This window comes from Lethenteron reissneri, chromosome 13 (assembly GCF_015708825.2).
Source record: "Lethenteron reissneri isolate LAM-NWPU_2019-01 chromosome 13, ASM1570882v1, whole genome shotgun sequence".
NCBI classification, from domain to species: Eukaryota; Metazoa; Chordata; class Hyperoartia; order Petromyzontiformes; family Petromyzontidae; genus Lethenteron; species Lethenteron reissneri.
The window spans coordinates 11,082,304-11,098,375 of record NC_083791.1 but is presented as its reverse complement, the minus strand read 5'-3'; the positions used below and the strand labels follow the sequence as shown (position 1 = coordinate 11,098,375).

At 51.4% G+C, this 16,072-nt stretch overlaps 1 protein-coding gene across 3 annotated transcripts in view; it reads right to left on the bottom strand.

Annotated features, from left to right (window-relative positions):
- Positions 1 to 462: 462 nt before the first annotated feature.
- Positions 463 to 16,072, bottom strand: part of TMEM45B (transmembrane protein 45B) — a 29,565-nt gene continuing 13,955 nt past the window's right edge. For 2 of the 3 annotated variants that reach the window (XM_061551050.1, XM_061551051.1), the window contains exons 2-6: positions 12,066 to 12,412; positions 11,001 to 11,216; positions 5,332 to 5,516; positions 4,771 to 4,916; positions 463 to 4,555 (exon numbers count right to left, since the gene is read on the bottom strand). In XM_061551050.1, the coding sequence (XP_061407034.1) occupies positions 4,438 to 4,555; positions 4,771 to 4,916; positions 5,332 to 5,516; positions 11,001 to 11,216; positions 12,066 to 12,291 (891 nt within the window). In that variant the 5' untranslated portion in view covers positions 12,292 to 12,412 and the 3' untranslated portion in view covers positions 463 to 4,437. The remainder of the gene's footprint in view (positions 4,556 to 4,770; positions 4,917 to 5,331; positions 5,517 to 11,000; positions 11,217 to 12,065; positions 12,413 to 16,072) is intronic. The other variant, XR_009755089.1, reaches the window with a different exon arrangement.

Below are 16,072 nucleotides of genomic sequence, written 5' to 3'. Positions count from 1 at the left end.
AGGTTAGCGATTCGTCTATTATCTGGCTATAAAGCTAGTGAAAAATACAATTACTTTGCGATACACAAGTAAAAAAAATCGTGTTTTAATATTTACGTGTTTTTTTTATTTAGGGCCCGTTTATAACATCACATGCTACAGGCCCCCGCAATAGCTTCATCACTCGCCACGTTGATGCACGTGCCACTTGCTCCTCTCCCCGTCTCTCAGTCAGGGGGGGGGGGCCTCTCCCCGCTTCTTTGCGCACTTTACAATATTTGCTAATAAAAAAAAATCTTCTGCTTCTTCCGTAATTGATGGGATAGTTAATCGTCACCACGTCACAGGAGGCAATACGCACGGGTTAAACAACGTCCTCTTTTACGATGTTTCCACGTAATCGAGTTCCGCTTTGCAAAAACGCTCCCAAACTTGTTTAAATTCAAGTTATAGACGATAAAAAAAGAAAATTTCACAATAACGTAATATATATATTTTATTATTGCAGCATTTGTCAGGGGTGTGCATGGAATAATTAATTAAAATCACAAACGGTGGGGTGAAGAGACACAATTGGTGTTCTAAAAAGCACACGACCACTCGTACATATAAAACAAAAAAAGATGCCCCGTATAGCCTCAACAGGCGCTCTTCCACCTCCAACGCAGCTTATATATAAGCTCCTAGCTTGGTAGTGTCTCATTCTTCACCTGAAGACGGCTGCTTGCGTTGTAGCCGAAACGTCGTGAGAATTATTTAATTTTATTATGTTTTATTTTTATTATTTTATTACTTCCCTTCTACGTGACTTTACCGAAAGAACCAAGAAGATGAACCTCAACAGACTATTGGGGCAAAGTGCTCTTGGCGAGAACCTTTGAAGACCGGCACGGCACACAATGACGCGGTGGTGTGGCCGAGTTACCGCTCCCGGCCGCCTTCGTCTCCCCCAGCTGTCATGTTTGCACGCCGCACCGTGGACACTCATTTTCAGGCTGAGTCGACCTAGGGGTGGCCCAGGACCGTTTTAGAATTATCGCCCACCGAAGTTGGCCGTGAGCGGGAATCGAACCGACGTCGGCTGGATTCACAGGGCAATGAATTAACCACTGCGCCACCGCTCCCCATGGGCACACGCGAAGACAAAGGTTCCCCGTATAGACATCACAGACTGCTGGGGCAAGTGCTGTTAGCGAGCACCTATGAAGGCCGGCACGGCACAAAGGCGGTGGTCGGCCAGTACCACTCCCCACCGCCTTTGTTTCCCCAGTGCTGATGTTGACACACACACATCATCACCGGGTACTCATTTGAGGCTGAGTCGACCTAGGAGAAGCCAAAGACCGGTTCAGATAATTAATCGTCACCGCTGTTTTTCCGCGAGCGACGCTTGAACTCGGGCTCACGGGGTTCGTAGCGCAGCAGCGCGCTCACCGCTGCGCCACCGCTCGCGCACGGACACACGGAGACACTTTCAGCGTGAAAAAGGAGAAAAAAAACTGTTTTCAAAAATGTGAATCGGCAACACGCTGAGTTTCCAATTACGCGGATTCAAACGGCTCGCACACATGAAACGCACGAGGTGCGGTCCCCATTCAGGTGCGTGTGTACTGGAGAGAGGAGCGCTCTGTCAATCCACTAGCTGGATAGGGGTATGTGCCACCCCGTGCGAGCCGTGGGGGTTATTTGACCATACTTCGCCACTGTGGTCCACGTGGGTTGGTGGCGCGGAAGGTAGACGCGGGGGGGCACAGAAAGTACCCCGCGCCGACCGGCTTGGTGAAACATGGTCAAGTTCCCCCCCCGCCCCCCACGACCATCATCCAGCAGTGGATTGATAAGAGTGGCTGCAACGTGTACTTGCCATTTTGTAACCGTCCAATCCATTTTCGCGGACAATTGTTTTAACTTCATGAAACCTTATCGCCCGTGGCACAAGCACCACGGGAAGGGCGTCGAGTCAAGGATGTACAATGCATCGGTGTAAACAACATTGAAGAACGGGAAAGGGGAGAGGTAAGAGAAAGATTAAGAGATAAGATAAGGAATGAGAAACGAGAGGAAAGGCGACGGAGAAACGGGGTCACGGGGTCAGAGGATACGAAGACGAGGAAGAAGAGGCGACATTGACGCTGCACGGAGCGGCGTCTGTTTTCACAGTGGGCGGGGTGAGGCGAGAGATTCAGAGTGGGGGTGGCCAAACAGAAGTCACGTGAGTTACATGAGGCTTCAGCCGATGTAGATTCTGTATACACATTTAAGACTAATAATTACCGGAGCGCACACTCGCACACGGTAATAGGAAGGGACAAATTGGCAAGCCAGCGCTGTGCCAGACTCGAACGATGGCTGTACCAAAGATCAAAGTGGCTTCCTGCTCAAACGAGCATTGAGGCAGAGTTAATGCCCGGTTCATAGCTCTGAGACCGTGGTGGAAATTACACATTCCTATGGTCGTGAGGTGATGGTGATACATCCAGGCGTAATTGCAACAAAAAAAAATTGGGGCTTGTGCACGAGTTATTTTAACTAGCGAAAGACAAAATACATTTATTTTTACATAATAAAAAAAAATTCTATTAGTTGCAAGATTAATTTAACGATCTTGTGAAATTGCATTCGCACTAATCTCGCGTGAACATGTCTCTTCATTTTCTACCCAAATTGATTGTAAATTGCAATTTGTGGAAACGCACACACACACATTTCCCAGAAGCCCAAGGGCACATCGGCAGTATTTGATTGCCACAGCAATGCATTGTCTCACTGCATCGTATCCGGCTGGAGTAGGTGGCAGGTGCCAAGTAGCCACATCCACAGCGATACTGGATGTGGTATGCCGGGCGCGGACTGAAATATTCCGTGTCTGCCGATCAATGAACATAGGTGGCGCATGATTACCATTGCTACAGCCCACAGCGAGGGGGATACTGGATGTTGTGTACTGGGTGTAAAACGAAGGTGTGGTTCCAACCGTGACGGAACCAGGGGTGCAGGCACAGGACCGGGAGCGTTCCCTTCGCCCTGCTCCATTGGACCACCCAGCGGCGACCAAGGGCCTCGGGGTGGGGGGGGGAAGCCACTCGCGTAAAACTCCGCGGCGACGCCACTTAACCCTTTACTTCTAGATTTGAGGCTTTCGTGACTGCAAGGATTCATATTCTTAGGTTTTTTCGGTAAAGTCACGTAGGTAAAAAATTAAAATTAATAAAAGTAAAATAACAATAAAATAAAAATCACGACGTTTCGGAGGCAACACAAGCTTCCGTCTTCAGGTGGAACCTTCACAGCACGATAGCTGTATCAAATTTTACTTTAATTAATTTAAAATTTTTACCTACGTGACTTTACCGAAAAAACCTAAGAATACTTAACCCTTTCCCGTTCCGTTCACCTCGGAGTCTCGGGACGCGCAAGCGGCTCGGATGGTGATTGTATCTGGAGGGGCGCAGCGCCACTGTTTGTAAAGATACTGTAATCACCGCAGAGAACCGTAGCGACACGACCGCACCCTACGATAGCTGGCGCGGAACTGTGCCGCACGCCCTCACGCATGGCCTTGTGGGAGCCTCGGTATCGATAAATTACTTTAATTTTTCTTCCGCTTCCATTCCGATGACGTACACGTGCGCTCTAGGAGTTCGGGCCGCCCGTTGTTTCAGCTGCCATGCCGAGAGTGCGCATCGAACGGGACGCCCTCTGGGTCGCACGTCCGTTGTGCCCCAACTGTTACGGAAGAGCAGAGGCGATCACTCCATCTCTTTAAAAAAAAATAAGAAATCCGGAATTGGCCCCTGCGGCTAAAATCGGCCTCGGTCGCGCCTGGACGCTCGCCGGCGCTCGTGAATTCTCAACTCGTCGCAGGGTCCGGGTTTGTTTTCCCGGCCTCCCTCCCCAACACGTCCGACGGAGCGGCCACGGAGATTCCCCGCGCACCAGCGAGGGCTCCACACTCTTCTCCACCGCCCCTCCCCCAAGAATAAAATATACATATTTACAAATCGTGAATGTACAGGCCTAGTGGTGTAGCGGCTCATCGAGACTGTGGTGCTCTACGCCGCGAGAAGGGGGCAAGGGATGGAGGCCGCTCGATTGGACGGGGTGCTCCGATTTGTCGCGGTAATTTTCTATGGGGCCATTTTCTTGCCACCAGTATGACCTGGATGCCTTGTGATCGATGTCTATTTGGCGTTAGAACATCTTAACACCGGTATTCTTGCCAGAAAGGGTAAAGCCTATTATTTTTTTCCCATCTTGTTGCAACAGCAATAGGTGGTCAGGGGTGAGTGTGTGGACCTGTTGTAAGTTGGCGCTTCATGAGTGGCGTGATTGTATGGGTGGGGGAAGGTGATGAGAGAAGACTTTTAAAAAGATGACTATTGCAAGTTCGGCGTGTGTGTGTCTTTGTTCCATGTGTGTTCCGTGTGTGTGTTGCGTGCTCCGTGTGTGTGTTGGTGTCTATTCTTCTTCGGAGTCCTCCAGGAGCGCCCCCTTCTCCTTGTTGTGGTTCTTAGAGAGCGGAAGCAACGTTCCCAGCTCCATGTGTGGAACGCCACGGTTCCTGAAATTCCCTAGACTGAAATACACGAATACACAGGTTAGCACACACACACAATCAAAGATCCCCCGTTTAGCCTTAACACACCGTGAGCACAAGTGTTGTTAGCATGCGCCTACGAAAGCTGGTCACAGTCAGCACGACTCACCAGCGGAGAGTCACACAGAGGTGCCTCTCTCTCAGCAACACTCACCAGAAGAGCGCATCACTCACCAGAAGACCGCACCACTCACCAGAAGACCGCCGTGTAGCTGAGGGAGATGTACAGGATGGCGCCCGCAAAGTGCCAGCAGAAGCACATGGTGATGAACATCATGTTCCCCATGTCCGCCTGGTCCCACTCGGGCGCGCCGTTCGGAGGGTACAGCACGAAGCCGATCTACACATGACGGCACAACGGCAAGAGTATAAGTATCATCATCATCAGCAGCAGCAGCAACCATGACCTATCTACTGCTGAAGGACTCCACCAAGTCCACGTCGTCTGTCATGGCCCTGGAATGTCAGAATCCGTCTAGCTCCTAGACGGACGAGCTGGCCTTATCGCGCTCCATCTCCTTCGTGGAGGCTGACCAGAGTCCGCGTGATGGTTTACGCTTTCCAACACGATCAGCAAAGGCATCGCGGTTCACTTGCGGCAGCACGGCTGGCTACGTACGGTGCGCAAGAAGTTCAACGCACACACACACGTGACGAGCGCGACCTTATAGGGCATTCCCTCTGGCGCGCCCCCACCCCGCCACCCCCTCCCGCCCACCCGGTCCCCAGAACCCTCCCCACCCGGGGGCACGAACCTGGAAGAACCAGGTGCCCTGCAGCAGCGCGAAGCTGGTGCGCAGCAGCTCCAGGATGGCGTTGTCGCGGAGGAAGACCTCGAGGAAGATGGTGAGCGAGCCGGCGAACACGGGCAGCAGCAGCAGCGTGTGCACGTGCACGTCCAGCATGGTGCGTCCGTGCAGGTGGAAGTAGAAGAGGTAGCCTGGGGGGAGGGGGGGGGGTGGCGGAGACGACGGCCGTCGCTTAGTCTGGAATTAACGATCATAACAAACACGAATTGTTAACGACGACAATAGATGTGGGCTCGCGAGGCGCCGCCGATGGGGTGAGCGACGAGGAGGCGCCAGGAGGAGGGGCCGCGGACGAGCGGGACTCAGAATATGTATTGACACTGGAGAAATCCGATGAGCTATAAAGCTCTTTTTCACAGATGTCCAGTAGGGGCACGAGGTCTGAACGTTACGACGATGGGCAATGCAAAAACACGATTGGAATGCAAAATATTGTAAAGGTAAACAAATCACTTCAATCATATACACAAATAAAACAATTTTTTTTTATCTGACCAGGTAAGGAAGGCAGCAGCCAGCCGCTGAGCCGGTGCTACCTGCAATTGCCCAAGCTCTGCGGTCCTGCGTATGTTGAGGGCAATTCACGAGTGTTTGACACGTCAGAGGAAACAGAAGCACCGGGGAGACAACCCGCGCGTTGTCTGCGGTACCGCGCTCCGCTGGAGAGCCACGGCATGGCGCCTCCTCCTCACCCATTCAGGGCTCACGTGGAGCGGCGCCATCACCGCCTTCGGTGCGTTAGAGCACACGGGCGGACGGGCGGACGTCACGCCGGACAACCGCTTAATTTCCGCAGAAGCTACCCACATGAAGGTGCGGCGAAACGTTGGACATCGTGTCTAAAGAACACGGGTAAGGCACAACCGCGAACGCCCACGCTGTGCTCGGGTAGCGACTTGAGTTCGCGCATTTTGCATTTCGCACGCGAACAGGCGAAGTGTCCTCGCATGGACGCGCGCATTTTTTGACGGGCATGGCATTAATTTGCCCCGTTAAAAATAAAGTGGTAATTATATCTCTCATCGTAGCCACGGTTACGGAAGCCTCCACTCCGAGAGGGGGAGAACGAATCTCACGAGATGATACAAGTGGCCCCGCTCGCCCAATCCCCCCCCCCACCCCCCCGCCGAGCCCCCCCTCCCACCACCCACGCAACCCACGCGTGATCGTTAAAAATGAACGGTGCACACGGAGGGAGGCGCGAAATCGCATTCCGCCAAATTCACGCGCCGAGCGTTAGTTGGAGGAGTCACGCGAGATGGTGGTGCGCGATGAAGCAACTCATTTGTTGCGAGTTTGAGAAAACGGCGTTCGATCAGCGAGCCGCTACCTGCTTTGGCGTGCGGTTTAGAAGCGCGGTCGTGAGCCAAAAAAGCACAAAGAAAAAACAAGGTGACCAAAACAAGGAGCGTGCAGAGAGAGGTGCATGCTGGGAATTACACTAACATTCAAAAGGAGGGACGCACGCATTACAGAACGTAAGCAGGTTAACAACATCATCACAACTGTTTAGAACAATCCACTGTGAATAATGACGGAGTCGGAGCGAGGCAATCAGCTGATGTCCCGGTGGATCATTGTCCCGCGGAATCGTGAGCGATGGTGACGATTTGGGGAGGCCTTCATCCAGCAGCGGACCGATCGGGGCTGCTGGCGACTATGATGACGATGAGACAAAATATCCATGGAACCTTTTTTTGCCAGTATCAAAAATAAGAATAGGTTTTGCCCTTTCTGAAAATTTATTTTTACTTAGCGAATGCTTTCTGGCAATCAAACAGGTGTTTTAGATGTTAAGATGTAAAAAAAAAATTGGATACCTTTTGCAAGGCATCAAGAATCGGAATCTTTATTTGACCGTGCAGGAATCCGATGTGCTACGAATCCCTTTTTCACAAACGCCCAATAACAACGCGACGAATCATTTTCCAATTGGAAACTCTAATGAGGTGAACGTCGTCGAAAGACCAGGGGGCGGCCTGTGATCTCCCAGGAGGCTCATCAACGTGCTCGGCCGAGCGACTGCGAGCGCGCGCCGCGAGTCACTCAGCGTCCCTGTGGAGGCGGCGGACGGTGGGTTTGTGGATCACACAAACTCCCCGAAACTCCCTTCCCTCCGCGGGCAGTCTCGGTGCCGTACCCTGGCTCGCCAGGAGACGGCAGTCACAGCGAGTGGGCTAAATCCGCCAGCCCTTTTTAAATCCTTTATATTAAGTTCACTTGCTTGATTGCTTGCGCGCTTAGGACCGTGCAAATATTTCAGGTCGTTTTTTAACCCACTTCCCGTGATCCAATCGAGCTGACATTTCGCGTGCGTGACAATTTATTTTCGTGAAATTTTTTTTCAAAAATTGTACACTTTTTAGGAAAAAATAAATAATATTTAATTACCAATTGCTTAATGGTGGCAGGCAATCATCTGACCCATAGGTGGCAGCCATCTCAAGCCAGAGGACGAGAGTACTCTAGCCGCCACGCATATAAAGGATTTATAGTGAAAAAATGTGTTTTTACGGGTTAATTTTTTCTATCTGTGCGGAGATAGAGCGTTGCCCCCTCGCGCAAGGGCGTGGGGTTTTCTCCGGGTGCTCTGGTTGCTTTCCATCCCACTTGCGCAATCAACACGACTCACTCATCATTAAATCCGCTGAAAACATCTTCAAATAAAAGCCCGACAAAAGAGCCCTCTGACTCAGTGCGGCTTTCCTGGACAAATAGGTGAATTATCATTCAGTAATTAGATTCAGCACACAGATCAAAGACACGGCAGGTACAATACGCGCTAATGTGTTTACGCAAAGTGTTCCTAGCAAATATGGCCCCGTGCCCTTCCGTGTAGTTGTCATGCCGTACGCAGCTCTCCCATGCGTTTTTCGCATCGCTCGGAACAATGTCCGACGTTTCCCCTCCAGACCCTATGTTGCAAATGGACGGACGCAGGGACGGATGGACGGACAGACTAAGCCAAGGTGTGAATATTCTCCAGCGAAGTCAAGAGCTTTAGTGCGTAATTGCATTAGCTCTGTCCGATTTTGGAGCTTCCTGAAGAAGCTTCCGAAACTTGAAAGCGAAACGTCAGACGTGGCGGTACACATGGCGGAGAACGTGTGCGCACCATCATAATTAATCTTATTATAATAAAATCGTACAAGTGTACGGACCTCCATTCAGAAAGAGGAAAATGATTAACTCGTTGAGACAATTCAATGTTGAGTGTTGGGTTGCCGTGGTTTTAATCTCGCAAACGGATGTTTGGATTTGACCGCAAAGCGCCATCCTCTGTTTTATTTTTTATTCTTCCAGTTAAGCATTTATTTTTTAAACCATAGTTGCGAAACGTGGCTATTGTGCCAATATCACGATCCATACTTGCCTTTCGTCGTAGTTACTAGTATTATTACCGTTATTATTATTTTTAGTTGTATAGAGCGTAAACTAGACACGTGTAGGGCAGCACGCACAGCGCCTGAACGCCTTTTGTTTTGCCCATTAATAAAAAAAACATTCACATTCTCGCGCGAATGGTTTTCCCCTATCAGCCCCTTTCTCCGCTTCCCCCTAATACCTTGTCCGTCACACTCGACACGACAATCATTCGCGTTGTCACGAGGAGAAATCATGCGACTTAAATAAGCCGAAAATGCGTCACCCTCACACATACGGCAAAACCTCGTTATTTCGGTGCACGAGTATTCGTAATTGGGGATAATTCGGCACGGCTGCGCTTTCGGCATATACCTTCTATTAGTGATTCGCCATGAGCCGAATTGCACCTACCGCATAGACTCATTTCAGGATAGCACGTGGAGCGACGCCACGCACCACGACCAAACCGACTCAGTCTGGTGGCGGTACGCGTGGTGAGTGTGAGTGCAAACCCGTCATCACTCTGGATTTCACCTTGCTTGTGTCGTCTGTGCAAGCCAACCCTCTCGTAAATGTCGTCTACACCTACGTCAAGAAGTAATAGAAAGGGACTGAAGTATAAACCCCTTAGTCTGCGAGACAAATCCAAAGTTTTGGATGGAATTGATGCAGGGCGTGTGTCAATGCGCATGATGCGTGAAGAGTTTGACGTAAAATTAGGCACCTTGAACATACGGTTGAGTATGTGCATACTAAGTGCGTTAAGCCTCCCTCTACAAACTCTGTTATCTACCACGTGAAACTACCACATCCTCCTTCTTCGCCTGCAGTGCCAGTTACTGATGGTAAGCGTTACTTTTTTGGAAAATTATTTTTGGAAAACAAATTTGGAGAAAAAAATGTATTGGGGCAGGAAGCACCGGGGAGTAACATTGTACATAATTGGGAATATTGGATCATTTGGCAAGGCCAGAGCCCCATGTGTGTCGAATTAACAATGGTTTATTGTATTGTACAATTGTGCGTCCAACTATGACCCATATCTCGAAGAGGGGGGTCCTTGCCGATACAACCTAGCAGTTCTCATCAGCATTAATTCAAGCAAGCCTGCTGATGAGATCCCGATTGTCAAAACTGGCTCAGAGTTTGCTTGTACCGACTCAATGCAATCGTGTACTTCTGGAAGGTAGTGGGGGCTGATGGGATTTGTGAAGAATACTTTAATATTTTTACATGGAGAGACGCAGATGTGCAGGAGACACTCTCTGCCTATCTATTTTGTCTGCTACAATCTAACAGTCGTCACAGTTTGGTGAGATAAGGGACAACAATCATTTCTGGAATGCATTTGGAAGTCTTCAAACGCTGGTCACCCATTCCACTTGAGTGAGACAATCCACGCCTCGCTCCCGGAATGCCTTCGGAATTTCTCAAACGTCTAGGACCCATCGCACTTAGTGGAGGTGAACGCACCGAGGTGAACGTGTGGAGGTGAACGTGTGGAGGCGAACACGTGAAGGTGAACGTGTGAAGGTGAACGCACCGTAGGTGAACACGTGGAGGTGAACACGTGGAGGTGAACGTGTGAAGGTGAACACGTGGAGGTGAACACGTGGAGGTGAACGTGTGAAGGTGAACACGTGGAGGTGAACACGTGGAGGTGAACGTGTGAAGGTGAACGCGTGAAGGTGAACACGTGGAGGTGAACGTGTGAAGGTGAACACGTGGAGGTGAACGCGTGAAGGTGAACGCGTGGAGGTGAACACGTGGAGGTGAACGTGTGAAGGTGAACACGTGGAGGTGAACACGTGGAGGTGAACGTGTGAAGGTGAACGCGTGAAGGTGAACACGTGGAGGTGAACGTGTGAAGGTGAACACGTGGAGGTGAACGCGTGGAGGTGAACGTGTGAAGGTGAACACGTGGAGGTGAACACGTGGAGGTGAACGTGTGAAGGTGAACGCGTGGAGGTGAACACGTGGAGGTGAACGTGTGAAGGTGAACACGTGGAGGTGAACACGTGGAGGTGAACGTGTGGAGGTGAACACGTGGAGGTGAACGTGTGAAGGTGAACACGTGGAGGTGAACGTGTGAAGGTGAACGCGTGAAGGTGAACACGTGGAGGTGGACACGTGGAGGTGAACACGTGGAGGTGAACGTGTGAAGGTGAACACGTGGAGGTGAACACGTGAAGGTGAACACGTGGAGGTGAACACGTGGAGGTGAACGTGTGGAGGTGAACAATGCGCACCTTCCACGAAGACGGCGAGCGCCAGCATGAGGCGGTCGAGGCCGCGGAGGGGCATGCCGCGGCACGTGTGCGTCACGATGTCGGCCACCCCCGAGATGGCGAAGAACAGGTACATGGTGGTGTGCTGCCAGTTCATGAGGTGGTCCCACCCGCCCTCCTGCCGGTTGTACAGCCGCATGTGCGGCCCGTCCGGCACGAACTGCTCCGCCATCATGCCTGACGCACGCGCAGACACGCGCACACCGCCGCCGTCGAACAGCGCTCGTCGCCGTCATCGGCCATCAACCGTCGCCGTCGCCAACGGCCGTCATCGTCGCCGTCATCGTCCACCGAACCACCACAGCTCGACGTCGTCTGTCAATCGCCCGTCGCCAGCGTTCATTGTCATCGATGAATCATTCACCACCGCCGCCGTCACTGCCATTCGCCATCATGCATCAATCTTCACCACCAAAAATCAACATGAACGATCAATCGCCACAACCATCATTATTATTCATAAATCACCACCACAACCATCATCATCATTCATCAATCACCACCACAACCATCATCATTCACCAATCACCACCACAACCATCATCATCATTCATCAATCACCACCACAACCATCATCATTCATCAATCACCACCACAACCATCATCATCATTCATCAATCACCACCACAACCATCATCATAATTCATCAATCACCACCACAACCATCATCATCATTCATCAATCACCACCACAACCATTATTATTAATAAATCAACACCATAACCATCATCATTATTCATCAATCACCACAACCATCATCATCATTCATCAATTACCACCACAACCATCATCATCATTCATCAATCACCACCACAACCATCATCATAATTCATCAATCACCACCACAACCATCATCATCATTCATCAATCACCACCACAACCATTATTATTAATAAATCAACACCATAACCATCATCATTATTCATCAATCACCACAACCATCATCATCATTCATCAATTACCACCACAACCACCATTGCCACCACTCGTCGTCATCAGCACCACCGCCATCGCCACGCAACCCACCGACGATCGAGAAGACCGTCTTGGCAGCGCCCTCGATGATGTCGAGGCGGTTCTCGCTGGCGACGCACGATGATGGGAGCCCCGTGGGGCCGCCACCGCCGCCACCGCCGCCACCGCCCAGCTTGCGCTGCCGCCAGCGGTACCTGAGCGGGTACTTGATGGCCCACCACACGGCGAACAGGATGAAGAAGCTCCCGGGGAGGGCGTGACCCTTGAAGTTCCCCATCTGCGCGGTCTGTTTGACGAGCGACGCGGACGTGGGTGCTCGCGCGCGTGTGCGATCGTTTGGGGGCCGCTCTTTCGAGTGTTCTTGTTCGTTATTCCAGGAGGCACCTCTGGGTGAGCGCCTGTGAGTGGGCGGCGAGGAGAGGAAGAGAGAGGAGGAGTGAGGACGGGGTCAGGGTCAGGGTGGCACGAGTAGCCTCTTGTTCCTGTTCGGTGCGTGGGTGAACCCTTTACAGCAGGCGTTGGGAGACCTTGTCCTCACTGAGGGCCAATTACAGGATGTTGCAATACCTTTGGTGGCCAGACAAAGACAAAGATCCCCCGTGTAGCCTTAACAGACTGTTGGGGCAAGTGCTGTTAGCGAGCACTTATGAAGGCCGGCACGGCACACGAGGGGGTGGGTGGCCAGCACCACGCCCGGCCGCCTTTGTCTCCCTAGTGGCGATGTGTACACACCACACCAGGTACGCAGTTGAGGCCGAGTCGACCTAGGGGAGGCCCATAACCGGTTCAGATAATCGTCACTGGTATTTGCCGTGAGCAGGAATCGAACTCGGGTTGCCGGGTTCGTAGCGCAGCGCGCTAACCACGACGCTACCGCTCCCCACAGGTCGCCAGCCACACATTCACGCACACGCCTTAGCGTTAGGCAATAGCACGAAACAGAAGAATGCGCGTGTCGTGTAAAGAGCCCCCCCCCCCGCCCCTCTCAGTGACACAAGTGACTGAACGTGGCACCGAGACACGCGGCATTGTCGCCAGCTCCAAAAGTATTCTTTGCGATTCTTCCATCGCCACTGTCCCATTCTTGGAGTTCCCTCCCGTCAGTTGTCCCCACATCCACCCAAACCCTCGTATAACACAAAAAACTGTCCAGGGTTTTGCTTGTCTTGAAACAACGCTGCTGAAACGAAGCACTCCCAGAAGGCAGACCCGGCGGCTGGTGAGTGGTGGTGTAAGAATGACTTATATTCTAGTTTATGCGGACATATGTGAAGAAGACGTTGCTTATCTATTTTCTTCTGTCCAGGTTTGACAGCCAAGTGACGGCTTCGAGTAAGGAGAATCAACATCAGAATCTGTATGTACACTGGAGGAATCCGATGAACTACAAAGCTCTTTTTCACAGATGTCCAGACACTGACTTCACCTCTGCTGATGCCGTTTGCTGCCTCCGTTGCGTTTAATTGATTTGCGGAGGGACCGTTAGTGGTGCACAACGCGCCCTGCGGTTTGCTCAGATTCTCTGCACTCCCCCCTCGCCCCCCCCCCCCACACTTTTAAACAAAGTCACGTAACAGGGCAGGAGGTGTCCGATCCTGCGGCGACGCAGCGGTTTTTGCTTTGTGTTCTGCGGGTAACACGACGATGACAACGGCTGCCCTCCAGCCCGACGAGTTATGAAACACAACCCTCGCAACGCAAACACGCGTGTCCGGGGTTCATTAAACATGCATGTGTCACACCTGGCGGCGCGCATGGAGGCGACCGCTGCTGGCTGCCGAGTCGCCTTCGTCTCCCCCAGCTCCCCACCACCCCCCACCACCCCCCACCACCCCCACCACCCCCCACCGCCCCCCACCGCTCCCCACCGCCCCCACCACCCCCCACCGCCCCCCACCGCTCCCCACCGCCCCCCACCACCCCCCACCACCCCCCACCACCCCCCACCACCCCCCACCGCCCCCCACCGCCCCCCAATCGTGGCGCCAGCAATTGAGCCAAGTTTTGGAACGCAAAACAAGCGAGCGGGCGATAGGCGCGAACGCAATGGCCTTCGCCTCCTTGCCAAATCTGTTGCCCCCCCCCCCCCCCCCCATATGAAATAAAAACGAAATCCAGTTTTTTTGTCACGCATCCCATCGGTCACATTTCGGCAGCACTGGGTCAACGCGAGCGCTTGCGATTAGCACGGTTGGCTGCGTACGGTGCGAAAGAAGTTCAAAATACAGACGTGGAAAACTCAGGACCGGTTTTAACATTCAGTGTCTCTCGTCAGCTCTCGAGTCAGACCCGCTTGAACAATGCTCACACTGTGGTAGGGGCTTCCGCGTCATCATCATTACACTGTGTAACATTTTTTTTTGTTCCTGGGTAGTAAGTGTTATTTCCTAACTGCTTATGCCTCACAAGCACAGACAATTGACATTATTCCCCACAAACTTTGCTTTTGTGACCAGGACAGTGATGTTTAGAAATGTACCTATTTTTTGAATGAGAAAACGTGCGAATTTGTGTCTTTTCGTTCACATAAAGTCAGAAAAAACAACATATGAATCAAAATTAACATGTATTTATACTCAAGCAATACAAAAATGACTACAAAATATTTAGAAGTGAGTAGTTTTTCGTCTGGTCAGCAGGGGAGGTAAGATAGAATGGGTTTCACCAGCCCACCGTGACCAGCGTGGCGAAGTATGGTCAAATAATCCCCATGACCGGCACAGCATGAGGAGGCCTTCATCCAATAATGGGTTTGACAAAACACTTAAATAGTAATTAAACACTTAACGGATGACAATGCCTACATGTGGTACACAGTATTCACTTATAATAATCATAAAAATAATCATGGGAGTTTACCTTGAGAAGTCTCAGTGTCTCAAGGTTATTTTTCAAGCGGGTCACCTGGCTGCGTGAGGATGTTTGGCCGATTAGAATCCTTCAAGTTTGGCTTCTTGTGGAAGGAAACCGGAGAACCCCAAAACACACCCCCACCACGCACAGGAGGAGGGACTCACAGACTCGCAGCTCCACACAGATGGATTCAATAAAAATAAATTGCTGTGGTGCCATCTATTTTATCTCTCACCAGGTAAGGCCCACTGAGCTGTCCGGCTCTTTTTCGGAAACGACCTGGCCACAAATGATAGCTCAACGAAGTAGCTTATCACGTGAAAGTGTATTGCAGCCAAATACTCTAAACGCGTGATGTGGATTCTAAATGTGGAGGAAAAAAGCGAAGGACCCGGAGGCAAATCCACACGACCACAGGGAGAAAATGCAAACTCCAAATATGTAGGCGTCAGGGTCAGGATCGAACCCACGACCTCCTGTATACCAGACAAGGTAGTTAACATCTCAAAGCCACCGTGGCACCATCCTGGCCACCTCGCAGTCACAACCCTAAACCTACAACACCTGGTATTCTCACGCAGTCACCCATTCAAGTACAAAGCAGGCTCAAACCTGCTGGAATTGTGTAAATTCTAAATCTTTAATACTGGTGGTAAAATGCCGCCCCCCTACCGGGTATGAAAATAACCAAGCTACGGAAATCCCCACCACCTCCTGCCACAGCCCACATTAACGCGCCCCCCACCCCCCACGATACGATGTTAATAGTTAAATATTTACAATTCGACGATTTATCGGAGATATAAACTTTCCCGTAACTTTTGTCATTTGCATTTCACCTTCTGTTTGTGCGCTGCTGTGTATTTTAAAGGTTCCATCGTCAGCGCCGTGAGCATTCTTTTTACGTGGCCTCGTCAAAGAGGGGTGAAAAAATCCGCTAAAGAAACAAAAACACCACGACTTTTATCCAAAACGGTGCGTGGGTGCGTGCCTCTTAGCCGCGTCTAAACGCGTTGGGGTGGGATGGGGGGGCTGTTCGGAGCCCCCCCCCCCCCTCCACGGCAACGCCCACAGTAGTTTGCACCGCTGACCCTTTAACCCACACACAGACGCATATCGCCAGGTGATGATGGGAGTGGCGCAAGACGAAGCGAAGTTAGCGGCCGCCACTCCAAAGTCCAACGAGGATCTGTCGCGGTGTCACC